Source organism: Cupressus sempervirens, chromosome 6 (genome assembly GCF_028749045.1).
Source record: "Cupressus sempervirens isolate cs-2001-9-10 chromosome 6, ASM2874904v1, whole genome shotgun sequence".
Classification (NCBI taxonomy): Eukaryota; Viridiplantae; Streptophyta; class Pinopsida; order Cupressales; family Cupressaceae; genus Cupressus; species Cupressus sempervirens.
In genome coordinates, this window is record NC_143123.1 from 329,200,983 (window position 1) to 329,225,531 (window position 24,549).

Below are 24,549 nucleotides of genomic sequence, written 5' to 3' on the forward strand. Positions count from 1 at the left end.
ACTGAGTGTAGTTTTGAGGTGGATGATATGGTTTACCTCATGTTGCAGCCATACAGGCAATCTACTCTTAAGAAGAGTGGTGCAGAGAAACTCAAGCCACGCTATTACGGACCATTCAGGGTTATCAGGCGAATTGGTGAGGTGGCCTATGAGTTGGTGCTTCCGGCAGACAGCAGGGTGCACAATGTGTTTCATGTGTCCCGCCTCAAGAAGGCGTTGGGTTAGAATGTGGTGCCTTCCGCAGTATTACCTCCTTTAGACGATGAGGGAAAATTGATTTTAGTGCCAGAATCCATCCTGGAGAGCAGAGAAAAGCAGCTTCGCAGAAGAGTGATCAGAGAATACTTGGTTAAGTGGAAAGATCTACCTGTTGAGGATGCTACTTGGGAGGGGGAAGCTATTTTGCAGCACTCGGCGTTGAGATTGCTTGAGGCCAAGCAATTTCAGGAGGGGCGGACTGTAATGTCCCCTCTTTAGTTCGACATGACATTGATCATGGATTTTGCCTATTCCAGACTCTCGTAGGCAAATGGTGTGGAGAGAGAGAGTCAATTCTGTGGATCAGATGGTCATATCTTGCTCTTGAAGAAGTGTTAAGAGGTTATATTTTATTATTATGTGTTATTGGGGCCTACGTGTTATAATTTTAAGTTGAGTTGCACTTTTTATTTTATAAAATTACTTTATTATAAAAAGTGCATTATAATGAGATTTTATAAAGGATGTTTCTAAAAGTTCTAGAAACTTCTTAGAAAAGTGAATAAATAGAGGGTTGGGCCTCTCATTTTGGACATGCTTGGATTTGAGATTTCTTCTACTTCTTCCATTGTGGAGCAAATTTGTAGTCTCTTGGGTCTGCAAATTATTTGATCTTTGGGAACGAATCACACCCTTGGATTGGCGACTTTGAGGGTGTGAAATATCACCTGAATTGTTGCATTTGAGGAGTTGGTAATTCAGCCATCTCATTTGGACTTCATTAAGATTCAGTTATAAGGGTTTACTTTGGTTGGAATAAGGGTTTCAGTTGTGCCCTAGCATTTGTGGATTGATTAACAGGGTTTGTAGACACAGTTGTGCATTATTTTCAGACTGCCAGTCTAGGGTTTGGACCCACGTTTTTGCTCATAACTCCTAGTTGGTTTGACGGATGAATTTCATATTTTAGGGGGTTATTCAGCAACCCTAGGCGCCCAAATTTATTGCTTTTGGAGTGACAAAAACACTGCAATATTTTTATCTAGCAGCCGTACCAGGCCGTACCTGTATGGCCCTGTCAGTTGGGCAGCAGCAGCAATTTTGTGAGTCGATTTGGGGTAGATTGTGAGGTCTTCGTGTGGCATTAATTCAGCATTCATATCCGGCAAAATTGGAGCTATTCTAGGTGCACAAACTGAAGTTTTGATTGCCAAAATATTGCATGTTATGGATTAGAACAGTCAGCACTGTCATTGCATAAATAGTTATTTCCAGTCATTAATAACTGTTGTAAAAGTTTCGTCATTTGCATTCCAAATCTGAACTGGGTTATTGTTCATGTCATAACATTGCATTGTCAAGAGCTTGATGTATTATAAGTGCATAGTTGTGACAGTCTCTCATTGTAATCAGTTCTATTTGCTGTCATAAAAATCAGAATTGCATTGGACTTCATATTTGAGTTTCATATTGTCATCTATCTCTTAGATTGGTAGTGTTATAATCTGGAATTGTTGTTCATACATTATTGGCATCATATATTGAGGTTTCGTTGTACAACAATTAGTAATATTGCAGCCTTATTCGGTTACATGCCAACTGTTTGACAAAATTCCTAGGTCCAGTTTGAGGGTTTCAGTGGCCTTTATAGTAAGGGTCATTACAGTGAATAGGATCTAGGTAATGAGCTAAGTGAAACATCAATTTCACAACAATATTGCTCCTTTAGTGCAACTCAAGGAGAATGGAAGATGCTTCAAAAATGCAAAGATGGGTCCCAGCTACCATGCCACATTAGGTATCCATGTATAAATTCGGTCTCTCACAAACCACAAAAAGAAGACAATTTAGTGGGACAAAACTCCTCTTTAAAAGATAAATAAACAAAAGGCTCTTACTGAAGAATGAGGACAAAAACCCATATGAAGAATAAGTTACCCCATAAGAGATGAGGAAAAGAGAGACCATACAGGTCCCTTTTAATGTAGAGTCCCCTGCAAAATTATGCCATCGAGGCCAGAGAAAAACATTAAATGTCATTATTTTCTATATATTTGTCGCCAGAGAAAGAATATTCTTGTATTATATACATAAGCCAACAAGCTGAAGTGGTGAGGGTTGTTAATTTATTGCAAGACTGTGTTTTCTATAGGCTCACTGATAGCACAGCAAGGATGAAGCTTCGGTGAAACATTATTTTATAAAGTTGTTTTCATAAATGTCGTACATTGTATTATATGTCACTCTGAATTTTAAGGTCTAATGGGTTTGTCATAATTACTATCCTTTTAATAGTTTTTTATTAAGTATTTGATACTATCTGGGCACATCTAATAAATGTTGATAAGCTTTGGGATATGACACATTTTATAATATGTCAAGAAAATTCTGATTCAAAGCTTGAATATAGAATGCTCGATTGTGTTATTGGTCCCCACAGGACATATTCTTTGAAATGTCAAAGGCAGATTCTGAAGCACAAAGTTATGCAGGAATGCCAAAAAATGCTAATTTTATTTTTGGAACCTTGTACAGTTATGTTGAAATCAAACTATTGGAGCCAAATTTGGGCACAAGAATTGTTTGTTCACATATAGTTTCGAATTCCAAATAGGAATATATTTTCTGTTATCCACTGCTGAACCAAATGGCTTGTAACAAGAAGATTTGATTCGCTTTGTTATGGAGAAAGAGGCAATAGTGGAGAATGAAACATGTGTCAGCTGTGTCGTAATTCTGGGAAGATTTGTTGGTTATAGAATCATAGGTACAAATTTCCTATGTTGTGAATGGTTCTCTCAGCTGAATTTATGTGAAGGATAGCCTGCAGTGTATTCTTGGGTGATTAAACGAGGTATATGTTGTACTCATACAAAAATTATTGAAAAAAGGTGATTAAATGAGGTATATATTGTGCCCATACAAAAATATTTGAATAATGATAAATCTGAAGCTAAAATCCCCCTCCTCAATCAAACCTGGAAGTCATGATGTCTGTCTATTTTATGTTTGTCTTTTATTCTTCTCTTTGCAGGAACAACATAAACAGGTGTACATGCTTGGATAAGGATAATACCGGCAAAATTTTCAAGTACAGAACCTTAGGGTTCAGGTGTGAGCACTTGGATAAAGAAAAAGAATTTTCAAGTTCAAGTTCCAAATCATGGTGTTCATGCATGCCCCTCAGTTTGGAGATTTGTTTCTGTTTTCAATCACCAGTAAATATTGTGGCGGTGTGTATCTGATACAAATAAGCAAGAGTTCACAGTAATTTTTTTTTTGCTATGGCATATACATGTAATTGTTTTCCTAATACAAGTTAACAGAAGTAAAGAAAATGTCCTTGTATTACTGACTTCATGTAGTGCCGGTGCATCATTTGTACCATCCCCAGTTACTGCAACTACCTCATTATTCTCTTTGAGCTTTTGAACTAACAGCAGTTTGTCAGATGGAAGTGACCGAGCCAGGACCTGTTCAACAATATTTTCAAATCAAAAAACAAAATTGCTATCTTTAATACAAAACTGATGTAAATTAAGCGCATTTATCTTATGTGTTTTAGTGGGTTACCACCTGCATATTTTTCAGGCTCTCAAGCATATCTTTGTTGTTATAGTTGCGGAACTCAGAACCTTCTATTGCCAGCCCATCTCCTGTATATATGCCACATTCTCGAGCAATAGAAATTGCTGTAATCAGGTTGTCCCCAGTTACCATGCAAACCTAGAAGGGTCTCCAATATTAAGGAAAGAATTGTAAATAAAAAAATTCTAAAAGCACAAATAAAACATATCTAGTAGCTCACTGATTTGACCAAGGGTATGTCCACAACAATACATTGGATATAGAGATTTTTCAAAATTTACGTGCAAGGCTTGTGGATGCTGCAGTTAAGAACCTTGGACTATAGATGACATTATAAAAGAATCCAATAAATGTAAATTCTTAACTCAATCAACCCATCCTTGAGAGTGAACAATATTTTAGTTTTATCTTAACTGCAAGAAACTGAGCAAATGTGTACTAGGCCGGTCTTTTGAATTTGATTCTAAAGGAAGAAACTTTTATAGTTTTAGTTCTCAAAACAACATGATAAATGGTGAAAGTCAAGAGTATTTTATTCCAAAAGGCGTAATTCACCTTCACTCCAGCTGCTTTACACTTAGAAACAGCTTCTGCAACTCCAGATCTGCAAGGATCCTATAAATCCAGCACACATACAGATCAGTTTTTGTGTGAATAAATACACAGAAAGAAAAATACTATATATGATGCTTTTGGATTCAACAAAACATAATAAACAAAGAAAAATATTGCAAGAGATTCATACTACTTAAGAAAATGTCAATCTAATCCCATTGGGCCAATCAGGCACCATATTGACAAAAAAGAGTGAAAAATTACACATCACAACTCCTTATTTTCAAATTGGCTTTTTCCTATCCCCTAGGGACTCAGAAGAACCACTTCGCGGAGGCTAGTGCAGCATGTCATATTATCAAATTGGCTCTGGCAACTGGGATCAAGAACCTTTGGTTGGAGGGAGACTCTTTAAATATAATAAATTGTTTAAAAGGTTGCTCTCAGCCCTCCTGGACCATCGCAAATGTGGTGGACGAGATTCAATCAGACTTGGCCAAATTCAAGAGGGTCCACATCAGCCATGTGTATAGAGAGGCCAACTCAGCTGTGGACTGGTTTGCGAATGAGGCGGTAGTCAAAAACACGGCGACAATGTGGCACAATGGTGACATCTTTCCGGTGGCTGTGAAAGATATTATAATGCTAGAACATATCCAGGGAAGTACGAAAGAAATCTAATATTAATTATGGAAAGATACATAAGCCTGCAAGAAAGACAAGATGTTAATGAAAATCATGGGAAGGTAATAACTCTCCATCATTTCATGTACTCGTGGCACGTTTTATGGGTCGCTTTGCCATCCCCCATTAAAATTGCCAAAGGTAAAAAAGCTTTAGGGATACGAAAATCTCAGGAAGTTGAAGTCTATGAAGGAACAGAGAACTGGTGCAGGATTTTTGAACAAGAGATCAAGATGATTGGGGAGAGGAGCAGGAAGGAGCCAACCGAGGAGGCGGAAAAATGGAGGAAAAGAACGAAGGTCTGGAACAAATTGGAGAAGGGTGGAATAGTGAGGTACATTGAAAAACTCCACGGTTTTGATAAGGAGATCACCAAGCTCATGGTGAACACCTGGAAGGATGGGCGTGTTAAAATTGATGGGGTCTCTCACTAGGTTAATGTGGAAATGATAGCTCAGGTCACGGAGATACCCATGGAGGGGATAAATTTTTACAGGGATAAGAAAATGTCAGCTAATGCAATCAAAGATTTTGTGAAGGATGAGGAAGAAAGGAAGAAGTTAGTGAAGGCCGAGACATACTACGAAATGTAGTCGATAAAAAAGTTATGGAGGTATGTATTAAGGGTAGTTATTGAATTTATATCTCTAGATACTAGATTCGACAGGGTCAGAATACACCACATTGTTTTGTTAAACCATTTTAGACATAGCATAAAAAATTCCTTTCCTTTTTATCTGTTTACTTCAATGAGTAAGGGTATTGAGGGTTTCAAGAAGAAACCCAGCGCAAACCCAGCCCTTCATGAGGGTTTTCTCTGTCTGGTCTATGAATATCTCAAGACTCAGACTAGGGGCAAATCTTTAGGTCACTCTGGGGATGCGTCAGAGGATATTGGGAGCTCGAATTATTCCGATTTTGAGGAAGTTCAAAGTCTAAGCTCGAAAGATGAGGATAACATCCCCTCGAAAGGTAAGAAGCCTAAGAGAGGGGAGAAAATTTCTCCCTCAGCCAGTATTGTTCCTAGCAGAAAGAGCCCTCTGGGCTTAACCCCCAAACCTGTGGAATAGGAGGAGGAGGAATATAACGAAGAAGAAGAGGAAATGGAATTGGAGGAAGAGAAGAAGGGGGAGGACAATGAGAAGAAGGGTAAGGACATTACTATTCTACCAGGGAACCCAAGAAGAGGAAGGCCGAGGAGGATTCGTTGCTGGAAGAGAGAAAAGATCAGACCCCTGAGGTTTCGAGCCCCTTCCCTTCTATCTCTTCACCACAGGGGAAGATTAAGGAAATCTTGGTGGAAGACAGCGGGGAGATGATAACGAAAGAAAGGAGGAGGGCGTGGAGGAACTTCAACACAAAAATGGCAAAGATGGGGATTGTCAGGGAGACAATGAACCCTCAAGTTATGGAAGACAAAGAAGGAAAAGTTCACTTTGATGAACTCATAGACCTAGCTCTGGTAGCAATTTCAGATAATGCAAGAAAGACAAGGCTCAATCTGCTCAATAATGCCAAAAACAGTATGATAGACAACTTTCGCTCAAACAAGTGGTTGTTCCACGAGATTGAAGAGCTCAAGGAGAAAAGGAGCCAAGAGGAAGGCCAAAGGATGAGCAGCGACCAGGGATATCTTGCCAACCAGGAGGATTGTCTCTTTAGGGTTGAGAAAAGGGTGCAAAGGATGGAGATATCGAACCAAAACCTGGCTAAATAGGTGATTGCTACTCTGAACACTCTAAATGAGAACATCAATTATTTGGGCGAATCGCTGAAAATGCAGGAATCGGTGGGGAAAAGGAAGAAAAGGCCAGCACGGACTTCAGGCAGACTAAGGGAGAAATGAAACAAACCAGGGGCCCAGTGGAACGAGCTAATGACCTGAACCAGGAATGTGTGGGCATGGAAATCTAGAGTGCCAACGAAGCAGTAGAAAATCTGCAGGATCTAGATAGGGAGAACTAATAGTAAGAGGTCTTATTTTTTGCTTCGACCTTTTCTTAGTTTAGGTTAGTTGGCTTTCGTTTCTTGGCCATCGGCCCGTCTTTTGTTATGGCTTTTTAATAGGCAGATGCATAGGGTCGGGACTTTATTTAAAATTATTATGTCAGATATTATGTAAAAACTCTCAGGTTTCAAGATCCCTGTAAAACCTATTTTCCTTAATCAAAAACTCCTTATTTTCAAATCACATCATTCTACATTTCATGATTTTATCATAAGGGTTCCATCACCCTTGTTCCGGTGAAGTGAATTCTGTGAATAAGATAAATACTAAATGTATTCAAATTTGTAGTCAGAAAAAAATTGAATAAGATTATCATTCAAGAGGACTTGCCCTTGTATAAAGAGTATGTGAGGAGTAAAATCCTCCAATCCATCACTAATAAACTGTAAAACCTCAAGCCCCAGATAAAGCATCAGTTAAACTATGTCCGCAGCTGTGTACTCCACATGATCAGCAAGAATTATAATAATTTAAATACATTCATATTTCCTTAACTTCTCTATCTACACAGTGTATCCAAGAAACTTCTATAACCATTTCTTAAAAAATTTTGACTTGATAATATTGATTGAAGAGTTGAAAATATGTATATTATTTTTCCTATAGAATTGGAGAAAGGGGGAATAAAGGTGGGGTGTATCTGTGGCTTTGACTGTTCATCCATTCCATGGTTTTGTAATTGGATAGTAGAAATTGAAGTTCTTTGTCATTCTTTTATTTAAATATCTGTTTTTTTTCTGCTGAAAGTTTATAGCTAATTTGAATGGAATTAAATTAACCCTTGGCAACATCAACATATGTCTGTTGACTAGTGGATCTTGCAGGCATAACAGAAGTCCGATTTGTGTACCTGTTTAACAAACAATAGACAGGCTCCTGTACATAGGGAAAACTAGATGCCACAGAATTTTTACCTCATGATTATTTTTTGAATTTGGATAGAAGTGTTGAGTACAGATAAATTACTGAATGAAATTTTGTTCCTGAAGCATTCAAAATGGAAATTCCCTCACTGCATCTTTAATCATGTTTAACATTAGAGATAGAAAATAGAGACCAGCAAATCATCTTATAAAGATAAAGGTAAAGGAGGCTTCATATATCAAACTAATTTGGTATATGAGGCCTTCCCTATGGAAACACACATGGATTATTTTCCACTTACACATTGTTCACATTTTGTTCTCCTGAGTTCAAATAGTGTAAAACCACCTGACCTATGATATAATGCATATTTTTTTACTTTACCATTTGAATGTAAAGTGCTTTTTGAAGGTGAAAATTCAATGTAAACCAATTTCAAAGCATGAATAAGGAAAATATCACCTCTGTTCTTAAAAATATTCTTGGTCTGACAGGATATCTCCACTTACAGAACCGGAGTTACTCCACACTCGGTTCTCTTCTTTTTTGTTTGTCAGAACACCTTTCATATTCTTTTTCGCTTCTAGTTATCTTTTAGTTTGTGGTTTCTTCGGAGCCTCATACTGGCTCTTTCTTGCTATTTATCTAGTTGTATTTCCAACTCCCATCAACCTACATTGGCATCTTGTGACATTAATGTGATTTATTTATTTCTACAACTTTCTGGCCACATTATTGTATAATTATTTTTTCCATGCCATCTGCATTGAAATGGATTAACACAATGGCACAGCCAGCTTGCATTAATATTAACCTACAATTTTTAATTCCAAGTACTGATATTTAATTTCCATTGCTCATAGAGAGCATGATTTTTTTCTCTCATTTCTATGTATTGATTTTCCAGAGCTTCATCCACAAATTTTCAATCCCCTCAAAAGTAATGTCAATACAGAAATATGTATCTGTATGTAGAATCATTAACATTATCTGCTTGAAATACCATATCCAGAATCTCTATAACCAAAGTAGATAGTTAAAATAGATACACGAAAGAAGCTAAGAATACCTTTATACCAACAATTGCAATAACTGAGAGTTTCTCATCTGGAATTTTCCACGTTGCTTTCTGCTGATCTGTCTTTGGCAGCAATGTGTTATTCAAATTTTGGTAAGCAAATGCTATACAACGAAGACTATTGGCAGCCATCTCACTAATTACTTCTCTAACCTGTGACAGGCAGTCATTTGGATATTTTATTAGGATATCTATTCTAAGACAACATACAATGGAATTACATTTTGATTTAGCACCCCATACCTTAGTTTTGAATCAGACATTATGCATACAAACAATTTAAACCCCAATAAATATTTGAATTCCAACCTTTTCTTTATTCAGTTCAACAATTCTTCCTTCTTCATCCAAATAAGTATTACATAGGTCCAATATCACTTCAGCTGCTCCTTTCCAATGAACTCTAGCATCTCCATTTGATAACTTCACAAGAACACAACTGACCAAAAAACTTAGATATTGCCAAATAGACAATAACTCAATCAGCATGAAAAGTGATTTTTATAATGACTATTTGGATAATTGTAACATAAAATGAAGAAACATACAATCAGGGCTATCCCTGCTCTCTTCCTTATCGAGTTAAATGCTTCCATTTGGTATATAATGGATTGTGATCTGACATTCTTGAAATCCATACCCATCTGTTTCAAAACAAAGCAGAACAATAAAAGTGCATTTGTCATCTATACATTCCAACGTGCCAGGGAATACCATAAATTACTCTAAGTATCGCTACCTACATAGATAAGAAATAAGGAAAAGAAGATATTTTAAAGAAATTGAGCTACTAATATTTATTGCGTCCATTATTTTGTATACCTCCATATATATCTCTGTCTGCAAGTAATATATTATTTTGTATACCTCCATATATTACTTGCAGACAGAGATACTACCCATATATTATTGCATTCATTACATATCAGAATAATTAGATCTATTCTATATATCCATGTTCCACTACAAATACATTATGTACACATATTAATACCCATTAAGATGTATTGAATCAAATAGGCAATATTATCTTTACAAGAATTGCTCAATAAGAAAAATTTCATGTAGTTTTTACAGAGCTAAATTCATATATTTGAAGATTTATTGGGAAGAAGTCTCTTGCAAATTAAAGTTTTCAGAGCATCATTCTGATATTACAGGCTAGCCAAGAAGGCACATTACAGTAGTATCAAAGCATGATCCTGCCATCCTATAGGGTGAAGCTTAAATAATGATCAATCTATAAGAACAAAAAATTGTTATCAAAAGTGAAGAATATGAAAAGTTGTAGAAAGAATGTGGATACTTTCTGGCAGCCCATGATTAAATATTACAGAAGGATCGTGGATAACATTGTAAAAGAATTGTAGAAAAGTAAAACATTAGCCCTTCAACAAACAATAATCTGAGGACCATCAATGCATTATTCATTCAACCTTGATCACATCCACCAAATACCATCCATGTCAAAACATAAATGTACTTGATAGAATATACAAAAGAAAGAACATCAATAGCAATGAGCAGCCAAGGGAAGGATTCAAGTAAGAGGACTTGGTAATTCGCCAGTATTGAGATGTGTGACAGCCCATGTTCGTAGGTGAATTTGAACTAAAGCCCTTAGCATTGCAAGATTTGACGGATAAATTATTGGTCACAAAGGAGAGGGTTATACAAGTGCTAACAAGGCCAGAATTCTCACAAATTCATTGTTGAAGGATAAATTATTGGTCACAAAGGAGAGGGTTATACAAGTTTTAACAAGGCCAGAATTCTCACAAATTCATTGAAGATCTTATGTAGAAAACTCAAATTCATGAGAGGCAAAATGGAATTGCATGTGGTGTAACCAGTTCTCAATTGCACACCATCAAAGAAGCATTCAAAGAATGAAATCAAACTACTTGCAAATATTAATGGATAGGGATCTTGCTATCAAATTTGGGGAAGAAAATTTAAATGAGGTTGATAATCTTTGTTAGCAACTTAGCATGGCTCATTTCTCTTTACACAAATAAGAAAATCAGATGCCTATATTATCTGCAACCAAAGATCAAGAAGTTGGTACAAGGGAGATGGAGATAAGCAAATAGTAGAGGGGATTGATGAACTCAAAGGAAGAAATGGGAGGCAATGACCCAGAAGATTTACATACTAGAAACCAAAATGTTGAGGAAAGGACTGTAAAATTGCACAAGGAAATTCCTTGCAGCCTTGTGACACCATTGGAAGAAGGAACATTTGAGATACCACAACCTTTTGAGCAGTTCGGAAAGACATGTGAAATGTCAATATTTTGCAATAAATGAGGAGCCCAAAATTCTGATTTTGGATAGCAGCAGCTCACCTTCTCATTCTTATAACTATGCAGCCTATGTAACGAATATGGGCATACAAACATTGGTAAAACTGGAAAATAGAGAGGTGGATAAATAGATTGGGAGGAAAGATAGATGCAGTGTTGTCAGAAGGGAAAAGGATGTTTGAGAGAGTATGACCCGAGCATGAAAACTAGGTGGAAAAGGTGAAAACAAAAATTGATGGCAGATCCCTCTCTCCCTCTCCCCACCCCCTCCATTCCCGCCTTGCCTTGTGTTTTCAATTGATTTTCCTTCTATCCAAAACGAGTTTCTTAAAATCAGTAAGGATAATTTGCTACTTTGAAATTTTCATGTATGCACAATTCCAATGATAGTCTTGAAGAACACAAAATAAAAACTCTATGGATATCTAGAAATATATTAGAACCTAATGTGAATATTTAAAGGTAGGAAGAGGACCACTGGGCAAGTCAATTCACTTTCATGAAGCACAATGCTATAATGATAATATAATATATATATAAGTAAGATAGGGTAATTTAGTAGAGAGTTCGATACATAGAATAATGTGATGCAAGCTAATGAGTATAGCAAATGTTAGAAGCACAATACCAACATGCTTTGACCTATAAAGCACTTCGAATTCAGATTTTCCTAACATTATACCTCAACTCCCCAAGTTAAGAGAGCCTTTTCAGTTGCACTTCCTGATACTTCTGGGTCCTTTCCCTAAAATGGTGGCAAAAGTGTAAAATATTAAATGTCAATAATTTGAACTAAAAGAAGATACCTTAATTTTCATTTCACATACAAGTATTATGAGCTATCATATAGATTAGAATTGTAATAAACCTTGAGTGAAGACACCATGCCAGTGCAATTTTGAGCAATCCCTTCAATAAGGATTCCAATCACATTATCAGGAAGCATCCTTATGTCCTTAGTTTCCCTCAATACTCCAGCAATCCAACTTCTCACAACTGTCATCTGTAAGCTCAACCAACTTTCTTAAGAGAAGATATTTTCACGAACATATATTAGAAGATAAATAATATGCACTAAATATTCAAAATAAATATTCAAAAATGATCCAAGGTAAGCACATTAACATGATTATGAACTTAGATGTGGTATAAATGTTAATATTGTGGCCCAAGAGCCATGAAAAGATCAGATTGACTAGATGGCATTCCAATGTACATTATAAAGTTTCACTTAGGTGTTTAATAATTCAAAGTAGCTTTTGCCTTGGAGTGAGTGGTCATGTTTTGGAAAAGGGAAGATATTTATTATATCAAAAATTGGGCTATTGAAATTCTTGACAAGGATAAAGGGAAATTTCAAGCTCATATGCATTATAAGTGAATAATTTCGTGAATATATGCTTCTGTGCTTTCTCTAGAAGTCTCCTAAAGACAAAAACTTTCATGGAGAACATCATTCATAGTGGTGAAGATCATTCCTAGGTAACTGCTGATAGATTCATACAAGATCTATGTTGGCCATTCATTTGTTGTGGCCTGTGTTATGGTTTGGAATTAAGTTAGGGAAACTATGAGAATCTTCATGGTATTCCAAGTGTGAATTGGAGTCTTCTTTGAGATATCTCGTGCACCAATTGTGGCATTATTAGTGGTGCCACATGAACTGATATCAATATTTATTATTTTCTTAGGCTCATTGTACATTTTCATGTGGTTGCCATACCACAATTCGTAGAAACCAGGGTTGATAGAAGACGTGCTGATCATTTTGGGCATTTTCTTGAAGCATTTTTTACATAGCTGGGCGATCATTCTTGACATTTGTTATGAAGGTTAGCAGTTAAGAGCATTTTAAGGATGTTGCAACCTTCAGGACTAGCCATCCAACCTTGGGAGTGACATGGGATATTCCCAGGTCTAATTGCCTGATTTGTGGAGAAGTCTCTGTCATGGTTTGAGGTGTCTTTGACTGCAGAAAGGATTTAGTGCAGCTTGATAAGGGTTTCTGGAGAGTTTGCAAACATTTAATGAATTTTTTGGAGAGTTTGAACTTTTGGCTGTTGCCAGAACTGATCTTCAACAGCCTAAAATGGATTTTCTGACTATTACCTTCTATCTAGTGAGTTTCCACCAATGTTCCATGGCGTTTTGGGCACACAGATAGGCTTTCAGCGGGGGTTTCATTTCAAGACATTACCTAGAGGGCCAGTTTTAGGGGAAGGCAGATGGTATACAATTTTATAAAAATGTATAATATATATGATAAAGTTCAATAAAGCATTATAACAGCAGCCTCAGACATCATAAACTATGGTCTATAAATATCCAAAAGTCTCAAACATGTATTTAGAAGTTTCAGGCATTAAAATACGAAAGTCTATGAAACTAAGACTCATTCAGGGTATCAATATCCAAAGACTCAAAACCATCTGAGTCACTGTCACCCTCAGGTAGAAGTGGGTCATACAATAGTAGCCACTACAGTTAGTGCCTAATGGTAGACATTTGCAAAGCAAATAAAGAACCACAGAGAGATAAAATAGAACATATTTTTATTTCCAGATTCAAGAATGAAACTATTCAAGCATAGTATTGAGACTTGTCATCACATGGAAAATTAAACAACTTTGACTTTTAATGTGTATTTCATTTAATAATTTGATTCTTATACATTCAAAATGTGAATACATTGTTTCGATTCTCATATAGAGGTATGCAAGCCAACAAAATAAAACAAAACTTCTTTTATTTATTTTTAATGCCTAGCAACGTTCTCAGCTGCAGGGGACACCTAGCTATCCTAGAAACAGCCCCCATCCATCTCAGGGATGGTTCGTGATCACCAAATGGCAGAAATGTTTCTTGGCATTTCAGAGGATTTAGTAGTTGTTGGGGATGGGAAGTGGACATCCCATCAGCGTCCTCCCATCTCCAGAATAGCTAAGGGATGGGGACACTAGTTTTGGGGTAAGGGAAGCATCCCCTTGTTTGACAGGATTTCACCATTTGACAATGTTGGTAGTGAATGTTTGCTTGTGTAGTGTTTGGGCTGTTGACAAAGGTGGAGAGAATGATTTCTTTTCAGAAGCTTCAGCAGTTGTCATATTTCTCGGAGGATACCTAGGATCTAGAGAAAGTAATATATAGTGTCTCAGACCTCTGAGCTTGAACTTGAACGCCCATTGTCAAGGTATTTTTGATGTAATCAACTCTTTTTTCATTAATTGTTAGAAGAAATATTTGTTTACAAATAATATAATTGAACATCAATTGTGTTGGGAAATGTGTCATCTGTAAATATTGTGTAGCCGACGGGGTGTTGTCATCAGTAAAGATTTTGTAGCCGATGGTTTGATATAGTCGGTAAAAATTTGTAGCTGATAGATAGATTAGTATTGTGATGTAGCCGACGGACCCCTTTGGGAAGGTTGGGCGGAAAGTATTTATACCCCATCTGAGATCATTGTGAATCATCTTATCATCTATATGTAATCTCTTGGCATATGCAAATAATAAAAGGAGATCTGTTGTTCTTGTTCATTGTCTGTGTGCATTCATCTAATTATCTATGCGGTAAACATTTGGTGCCATTGCTTGATGGACCTGGAACAAAGGCTGAGGAATGACGACTAATGCTGAATCAGTTAAACAAAAATAAGAATAAGTTGAAAGACAAAGATGAAATCCGCACAGCTCAACGAAATTTAATTTTGGCGTAGTCGGCCGAATGTAGACGAAGGTTTCAAAAGATTACTGATGGACACTAAAGTGCTAAAGAATTGTTGGAGGAGACTCGACAGCGGGTGGAATTGGTGGAAAAAGCCAGGGAGGAATTTTTTAACCTGTATTCGTCGAGGGAAGAGAATCTAGACAGAAATGAGGTTAAGCCCATATGAGTGACCTGTACATATAGTAGGCAATGGAGAGAGATGTGCGGCTTGAACAAGTCGTAAGGTTTGAGCAACTCATATTGTTGGCCGGAAGGGATTGGTTGTATGGCAAATGGAGCGTGCAATTGGCTTACGGTGTTAGTAGACCATTGTATTGTTCATTGCTGTCATCACTTACTTTCTTCTTGTTTCTTGACATTGTGTTCTCACTTTCAATATCCATTGCCCAATCATAGGCCTCCTTGTACGTGGAGGGGGGCACCACCTGTTGAAAGTGTGGTGCCCCCCTCCACATACAAGGAGGCTTATGATCGGGCAATGGATATTGAAAGTGAGAACACAATATGTCAAGAAACAAGAAGAAAGTAAGTGATGACAACAACGACCAGTACAATGATGAGGAGTCTTGAACAGTCCAAGCACTACACTAAGATATGATGTGGATGATAAAGGAATTGAAGGGGGATGTAATGGCCCCATCTTTTTAGCATCTTAGTGGAGTTCTTAGTCTTTACATTCTCCTAAGGCTAAGTGGAGAAACAAGGAGAAATTGATTAAATTAATTTCTTATAAAGTCATTAAGTAAATTAAAATTAAAAGTGACTTTATATTTAATTAATTTAATTTTCTAGAAACACAACTAATTATTGTATTGGAAAAGGGGAAGTTTCTAGAGAGTGCATTTTCTAGAAATACAAGTAATTATTGTATTGGAAAGGGGGAAGCTTCTAGAGAGTGCAATTAAATAATAAATGGAGGCGAGAGCTTCATTGTTAAGCATCTGATTATTGTGAATTGCATTTGATATGAACTTGGGAGAAGAAACTAAGGGTTTTTTTATTTCAGTTAGCCATTGTAGAGCGTCAATTCTTCAGTGTTGCAACCATTTGAGGTGGTGAAATATCCACTGAATTTGGCATTCAGGAGAGCTTCATTCTGAAGTTCTATTTGTGCTTAAATTGGAATATACATTTATTGCTGGTTGCTACAGTACATGTGAACAGTGTTGCAGTACAATATTTATGCTTGATTCTGATTGCAACTTTCATCTCCATCCCTGGGCATCACTATTATCAGGTTTCTCTTGCAACTATTAGTAGTTAGCATTGTAATTTTAGACATATAGTTTCGCTATTGTAAGTGATAATTTAGAATCAGATTTTGGTATTGTTGTAGTCATTATTATAAGCCCATTTGTCTTGGCAAACTCATAGCAACATTGTATATGGGAATGAATTCAATAAAGGAGATATATGTTGCATACCATTTGTTTGACAAAATGTCCATCGAATAGCATATATGATCAGCATAATAGTTGTATGCCAATTGTTTGTCAAAATATTCGTTGGTTGTAGGTATGCATTCCATATCTAGTTTCCATGTATATGCATTAAAAAAATACCAAAAAGAATTGCACTTGCTTATTAGTTCATTGTAAGAGGTATTGTAACATCATTTGCGAACATTCTAAATTTCTTAGCATCATTCAAACTATATAAAACAATTTGAAACACAAAAAAATCAGAAAAGAAAAAAGCAGCATACAAGTGTTTGACAATATTCCTTTAGCTAAAATCAGTTAGTTTGGGCAAGGGATATTACATTGGTATTAGAGCTTCCTTGCAAAGTGTTTGATGAAATGTCAAACAACTGAATTAGAGAAAAATTTGGTGTTTGACGAAGTTATAACTAGTTGGGGTTATTACAATGGTATCAAAGATAAATCCTGCCATCCTGAGGGTTTAGCAATCACATGCAGCCACCTGGGGTTGGCTCTCACAGATTTTACACTCGTAGGCAAGCTTTGTTTGATAGGGAACAAGATTTTGACAAGCAACCAGACACCATGGGTGACTAGCAATAGCGTAGCCCACCAAGAGACAATCGGAATAAGGATCAGGAAACAAGGAAATTTTATAGAGCAATGGTTATAGGACAAGAGCAGATGGCTCAAGCTTTGCAGGCACTCACCACCATGGTTGAGCGCATGAACCCACAAGACAGACAGAATCAAGAACAAGGGGATAACAGGAGTGCAGTAAGATCACTTAGAGCTCATAGAACTCTTTCCAAAATAGCAGATAGGCCCACATGTCCCACCTTTGTTAGAGAGGAACTAATACAGGAGCTAGCAAAGGAAGTTGAGGATGAGACATTTGCAGATATCCTTATGGCTGCTAATGATGAATGGGAAATATTGGCACCGCAAGTATGGGAGATAATGACTTTTGAGAGGTTTGTGAACCAAAGAAGAGAACACTATTATACAATCAGACAAAATAAGAGACCTCGTGGCGAGGATAATGAATTAAAGTGAGCTAAAAGGAAGCTTTCCTTGACTACATTTGATGGAAGTAGCAGAATGATAACACAAGCTTGGATTCACAAGCTTGATACCTTCTTAGCACTGAGATCTATGATAGAAGTGGAGGCAATAAAATATGCCACGCTACATTCAAAGGGAGTTGTACTGTGTACATGATTGGTGGTACCATGGGATGGTTACCCTTCGGCATAACCAAGTGGCTTCATATTAGGACTTCGTGGATAGGTTGTTAGAGAGGTTTGATAAGAAGGATCCAAAAATCTACTTTAGGGAGTTGGTACAGTTAAAATAGACAGACATATTTGAGTATTTCATTAGTGACTTTCAGAGGCTATCCGCTATGGTGCCAAATATATCAGATAGGACATTGGTTGTCTTGTTCACGGAGGGATTATCCCAACCATTGTAGGGTTGGGTAAAAGCCTTTGATCCATTCATTTTACAAAAAGCGATTAAGAAGGCTAGAAGTATGGAACAAGCAGCCCCAGTAAATAAATTTCAGTCAAAGGGTGCATCATTTAGCAAAGACAAACCATTTTTCAAGAAACCTGACAGGAATGAAACAAAGGCAGAAAATAAAGATAAATCATTTGCTCCTTTGGATAGAGAGACATTGAATGATTTAAGGAAGAAAAAACTTTGTTTTTATTGCAAAGGACCCTATGACATGAACCATGACTGTCCCTTGAGGCCAAAGAGGAAAGCAAATAGGGTTATGTGGGCATATTATGAGGATTCTGATTCTGAAAATTCAGACCAGCAATCTGAAAATGAGGAATCAATTGAAGAAAAGGAAGGCACAGATGATATAGATGATGAGAAGACTAAGGGTAGACTTAAGTAGGCCCATCTCACTAGTGTACAAAAAGAGGGATCATTTAGGATGACAGGGTTATTGGCTGGTCAGCGAGTTATTATTTTGCTTGATACAGGTGCTACTCACAATTTTATTGATTCTATAGATTGATTGAGAGGCATCGGATTCAGACAGAACAATTTGAGGGTCTGAGAGTGAGAGTAGCTGATGGCTACATCCTCAAATGTGACAAGAAGATTATAGGTCTGCCCCTAAAGCTCAACAACTTTGATTTCAAAGTAGATTTTTATGTTGTTAACATAGGTCATTGAGATTTAGTTCTTGGCATGACTTGGTTACATGATATACGGGAGTTCACTCTCAATTTGAGAGATATGGAGATGAAGTTTCAGTCAGAAGGGAAGACCCATATACTTAAGGCCATTTGTGATAGTGGGTTTAAAATGATGTGTTGCAGACACATGGAGAGCTTGTCGAGACATGACCAAGTTTGAGTGGGCAGCCATTGCACTTTAATGCCATCACAGGGGCAGCAAAAATCAGAATATCACCCGGACATACAAGAATTGAAAATCAACCACTACAAAGTTTTCAGTGAAATACCACCAAGTAGACCTTCAGATAGAGGTATTGAGCATATTATTGAGTTAGAGGAGGGTGCTAAACCCATCATGATCAGACCCTACAAGCATCCAAAGAGATTGAAGGATGAGATCGAGAAAACCATCAAGGAACTACTTGCTATGGGGCACATTAGACCAAGTAAGTCACCTTTCACTTCTTCTATGGTTTTGATGAAGAAGAAGGATGGAACTCTTAGGATGTGCATAGATTACAGGATCCTGAACAAGAAGACTATCAAAAATAGGTACCCCATCCCAAAGGTTGATGAGTTATTAGATGAGCTACATGGAGCATGTTTCTTCTCCAAAATTGATTTTAGATCAGGCTATCATCAACTCCGAGTCAAAGAGCGAGATAGAGAGAAGACAACATTTAGATGTCATTGTGGCCATTTTGAGTTTGTAGTTATGCCATTTGGGCTAACTAATCCCCCAACTACTTTTCAATCCACAATGAACAAGGTTTTTCGGCATCAGTTGAGGAAATTTGTGTTGGTCTTCTTTGATGACATCCTAGTGTATAGTAGGACATGGGATGAGTATGTGCGGCACTTAGACACTGTGTTAAGCATTCTGAGTAGGGAGTCCTTGTATGCAAAGGAGTCCAAATTTGATTTAGGATTATCAGAGTTATTATATCTAGGTCACATTATTAGTGCTCTAGGAGTACATATGGATCTTGAAAAGATTCGTGCTATTATTGAGTGGCCTACTCCAGTGAACCTTACACAATTGAGAGGATTTTTGGGGTTGTGCGGGTTCTACAGGAGGTTTGTTAGTGGATATTCCAAGCATGCAACACCCTTAACGGACTTGATGAGAAAGGGGGCTTTCTTATGGACTCTTGAGGCACAGGAGTGTTTTGATAAATTGAAGGAGTTGATGACTTCTTGTCCAATGCTAGCACTACCAAATTTTGGCTAACCTTTTGAGTTGCACTGTGATGCATCTGGCGAAGGTGTTGGAGTGGTGCTTATGCAGGACAACCACCCAATTTCTTATGAGAGTAGGAAGCTCAAGGGGGCTGAGAGGAGCTTCAGCATTTATGATAAGGAAATGTTGGCCATAATGCATGCTTTGGCCAAATTCAGGCAGTATTTAAAGGGTAGCAAATTCAGCATAAAAATCGACCACAATAACCTGAAACATTTCTTGGGGCGACGAGATCTTAATGATAGGCAACAAAAATGGGTAAGTGAATTACAAGCATATGATTTTGATATTACCTATTTCAAGGGGACACAGAATGTAGTAGTAAATGCCTTGTCATGAAGACCCTTGAGCTTGATGACCGAGAGGACTGGAGACATTTGATCCTTGCAGAGTATGCAAAGGATACATGGGCATCGGGATCCATAGATGGATCGATCTAGAATAGTGATTTCACCCTTGTGAATGAGATCATCATTTACAAAGGGCGAATTTATTTGGTGCCAGGGTTAGAGGTGAAGAGGATGGTGTTGAGAGTTTATCATGACTCACCTATGGTAGGACATCCAAGTTTTTACAAAACCTACCAGCAGGTTTGTGAGCGTTTTTTGTGGAAAGGGCTCAAAGATGAGGTCTTGCAATATGTTAGAGAGTGTTCTACTTGCTAGTAGAATAAATAGAGCACTCTTACCTAGCCAACTTACTTAAGCCACTTCCGATTCTTAACAAGAAGTGGGACTGTTTATCCATGGACTTCATCACAGGATTGCCGAGAGCCCAGGGTAGTGACTATATATATGTTGTTGTTGATCGGCTTACAAAGTTTTCCCACTTCTTCCCAATCAACACTACATACACTGCTACACAAATGGCAGATTTATTCTTCAGAGAGGTATTTAGGTTGCATGGTTTACCTCAGAGCATCGTCAACAATAGGGATAGCAAGTTTATGAGTCACTTCTGGCAAGAGTTATTCAGATTTTGCGGGACAAAGCTCACTTTGAGTACTAGCTACCACCCCCAAACAGATGGTCAAATAGAGATAGTGAACAAATGGGTGGAGGGATACCTCAGGAATTACATAGTAGGGCAACAAAAGGCTTGGGTTAAGTGGATATATCTATGTGAATATTGTTATAATTCCACTTATCACATGTCTATCCAAATGTCACCATTCATGACATTATATGGATATGAGGCACCCAGTTTCATGGATTTGTTGCTATCAGATAGTAGAGTGCTTAGTGCTGGAGACCTATTATAGGAGAGCTAGGACATTATGAAGGCTCTTAAGGATAATATCACCAAGGCATAGAATCAACAGAAGCAGTATGCTGATCAAAAGAGGATTGAGCGGACTTTTGAGGTAGGTGATATGGTATATTTGATGTTACAGCCTTACCGCCAATCCACTCACAAGAAGAGTGGTGCCAAAAAAATTAAGTCACGTTATTATGGGACTTTTCGAGTGATCAAGAGAGTTGGAGAGGTGGCTTACGAGTTGGATTTGTCGACAGAAAGCAGAGTCCATAATATTTTCATGTCACGTCTCAAAAAGGCATTAGGGCACCAAATTGTTCCTTCTATAATGCTTCCACCCTTGGACGATGAGGGGAAATTGGTTTTAGTACCAGAGGCTATCATTGAGTTGAGGGAGAGGAATTTGTGGAGACTTACTATCAGGGAGTACTTGGTGAAGTGGAAGGATCTACCAGTAGAGGATGCCACTTGGGAGAGTGAAGAAATTTTGCAGCATCTAGAGTTGAGATTACTTGGGGACAAACAATTTCAAGAGGGACGGACAGTAATGTCCCCATCTTTTTAGCATCTCAGTGGAATTCTTAGCCTTTACATTCTCCAAAGGCTAAGTGGAGAAATAAGGAGAAATTGATTAAATTAATTTCTTATAAAGACATTAAATAAATTAAAATTAAAAGGTGACTTTATATTTAATTAATTTAATTTTCTAGAAGCACAACTAATTATTGTATTCGAAAGGGGGAAGCTTCTAGAGAGTGCAATTAAATAATATTTTATTTCCTTCTAGAAGGGAGAAAGGAAAAGAATAAATGGAGGCAAGAGCTTCATTGTTAAGCATCTGATTATTGTGAATTGCATTTCATATGAACTCGGGAGAAAAAACTAAGGTTTTCTAATTTCAGTTAGCCATTGGAGAGCGTCAATTCTTCAATGTTGCAATCATTTGAGGTGGTGAAATATCCACTGAATTTGGCATTCAAGAGATTTACAACCCGACATTAATAATATTTTATTACTTTATTAATTTGGGCTCCATATTTGTTAATTAAAATAATTAATTAGAAGTCCTTTTATTATATTATTTAAATTTGGGGACCAATTAATTAATTAATTTAAGTACATTATTACATTAAAATTTAGGTACATGACAAATCTTTGATGCCCAAAGATTACTTGTCCTCAAGAAATCTATAATTTAGTGAAAGACCATCAGGTTTTGGGTCCCAAATCAACCATGTAAGCAAAATGAGTGAATTGGCCTCAAACCTTCGTTGGGCTACACTACTCACAAACTTTTACTGTGCCACTCTAATATTAAAATTGTCATCTTCGTAGTCACCAATATCACAACAATGCCAATCTTGAAATTTATCAATGTAATCCTTCATGATTGCCATAGGAGGATAGACTTCATAATCAAATAATGGTAGCAATTGTTCATGCAAATGAGTGTTACGCCTATGCCTCTAGGTTCTCAAATCCATTTATGCGACTCTGGATCGTTACCCATACTCTCTTGAAGAAGATTAGTAGTCTTGCTCTCCTTCCATACACTAACAATATTATGAGTGGTCACTTCAACATTGGCTTGGTTGTCATCCTGTTTCATATCTGCTATTTTGTCTTGTTCCCTAACCTCAATGATTTCTCCATTTTCAATCTCCTTATTGTCTTGAGAATTTTGTTGTTCTCCATCTAAAGGAGCAAATAGAGTCTTTCACTTGTCCATATTTTTCGGTGTCTGTATGACTCCATCCTGTAGCCATTTATCAATCTCTCACCTCAAACTATTGTTGAAGAGTATATTGTGCTAAGATGGTGGATACTTCATTCGCAAGTCAATAAAATCCTTGTTAGGGATGTCCTTTTTCCATTTACCAGTAATCCAATCTCATTTGTTTTGCTTCAATGACTCAATCAAAGTAGGAGTTCACACATCTAGTCACTCCACCCAAGGCCTTGTGCCCGCCAAGAGGTTAAGTGCTTCCTTTGTCCATTTGTGGAGCTTCTCTTGACTTCTTCTTAACTCATAACATTTCCCTCAAGCCGTCACTCAGGGCCATGATTCCATCTCAATACCTAACAAGCTAGCAAGATCACCAACTCTGGTGCCACTGTAATATTCCTACGCTGCCCTCTCCCACCCCAAATCTATGTGATTTCCTTGAGTTGCACTATAATGAAACTAGGGTAACTAATCCCACATGCAACCTTAAACAACTATGTATGGCAGTATGTAAAGCAATGGTATCAATTTGTGTGGTGGACTAGGAGAGGGTACGGAGGAGAAGATTGTACAATTATAGATTTCCAAATGCACAGTGGAGAGAATGCACCAGCCGTATAGCGATATTTGGGGTGATCCTACAGTGAAGATGGGATGGTCATAGGCTAGAAATGAGTGACCATATGATGCAATTGGAGAAGATTGTATGATCATGATAGGGAATGAATATGGGCGTACGGCTTCGTACAATGGTAATGAATTAGTGCAATGGAGATAGCTTGTGTAACAACTGAATTAGCCATATGGTGTCATGGTTATGGTAGCGAAGGGGTGTGTATGGGCTGTTGGAAAAAGGTCAATATGAGATTACAATAACCACTATTTATGAATCGGAAAAGAAACATCCAAATTACCAACACAGAGATCTTCTAGAATGCACAAAATGTACGCTGAGTACTTTTATCACAGAAACAAATATACTTGCAAACAATGACGGCACTCGAATTTGCCAGATCAAAGTAAAGTAAACCAGAGCAAAATAGGGTAGGGATGACACCCACAAAAACTGCAATAAGCCAAATAGGGAAGATCTTTCACTTTTGAAATGGCGCATACTTAGAATCCCAATTGGGTTCGCAGTCCAAATAAAATCAGATGCGTACCAAAACAATCCAACCCAACAAACATATATACCTCGTCAAAAGAGGAACTAAGTATCTACACACTGACACAACAAACACCTATGAATAAATTAAAATAGAAATGGGCCCTAAGATATACTAAATCAATTGGTCTCGTATACCAGTTTCCTTTCTAAATTGAGAGGTGGAAGGTCGACAGATACAATGTTGTTTTGTTCCACGGATTCCTTCAAGCGGAATATGTGGAAAACATTGTGAATGTGGCTTCCCTCTAGCAGCTCTAGTTCATAGGCAACTTTGCCTATGCATCAAATTACATGGTACGAACCGTAAAAACGCGGCCTTGACTTTTCTTTGCCTGCTACTTTCAAGGATGACTCTCTGTGTGATTGGAGTTGGAGATATACCAAATCACCAACCTCAAAATTTCTCTCAATTCGATCCATGTTGACATTTATCTTTTGGTGATTATGTGTCCACTAAATATTTTCCTTCAGTAACCCCAAAATGTGTTATCTTTCCTGTAGCAAGTCCTTTTCCCTTAGTGCATGGCTA

At 37.3% G+C, this 24,549-nt stretch overlaps 1 protein-coding gene across 5 annotated transcripts in view; it reads right to left on the minus strand.

Annotated features, from left to right (window-relative positions):
- The window catches only part of LOC149552499 (calcium-transporting ATPase 5, plasma membrane-type-like), a 325,070-nt gene that overhangs the window by 109,661 nt on the left and 190,860 nt on the right, over window positions 1-24,549 (minus strand). For 4 of the 5 annotated variants that reach the window (XR_016352944.1, XM_089788076.1, XM_089788075.1 and 1 more), the window contains exons 19-26: window positions 12,149-12,283; window positions 11,963-12,025; window positions 9,524-9,619; window positions 9,285-9,398; window positions 8,967-9,128; window positions 4,342-4,401; window positions 3,775-3,924; window positions 3,555-3,671 (exon numbers count right to left, since the gene is read on the minus strand). Coding sequence is in view for 4 of the 5 variants with exons in the window: in XM_089788076.1 (XP_089644202.1) it covers window positions 3,555-3,671; window positions 3,775-3,924; window positions 4,342-4,401; window positions 8,967-9,128; window positions 9,285-9,398; window positions 9,524-9,619; window positions 11,963-12,025; window positions 12,149-12,283 (897 nt within the window). In the remaining variant the exon portion in view is untranslated. The remainder of the gene's footprint in view (window positions 1-3,554; window positions 3,672-3,774; window positions 3,925-4,341; window positions 4,402-8,966; window positions 9,129-9,284; window positions 9,399-9,523; window positions 9,620-11,962; window positions 12,026-12,148; window positions 12,284-24,549) is intronic. The other variant, XM_089788078.1, reaches the window with a different exon arrangement.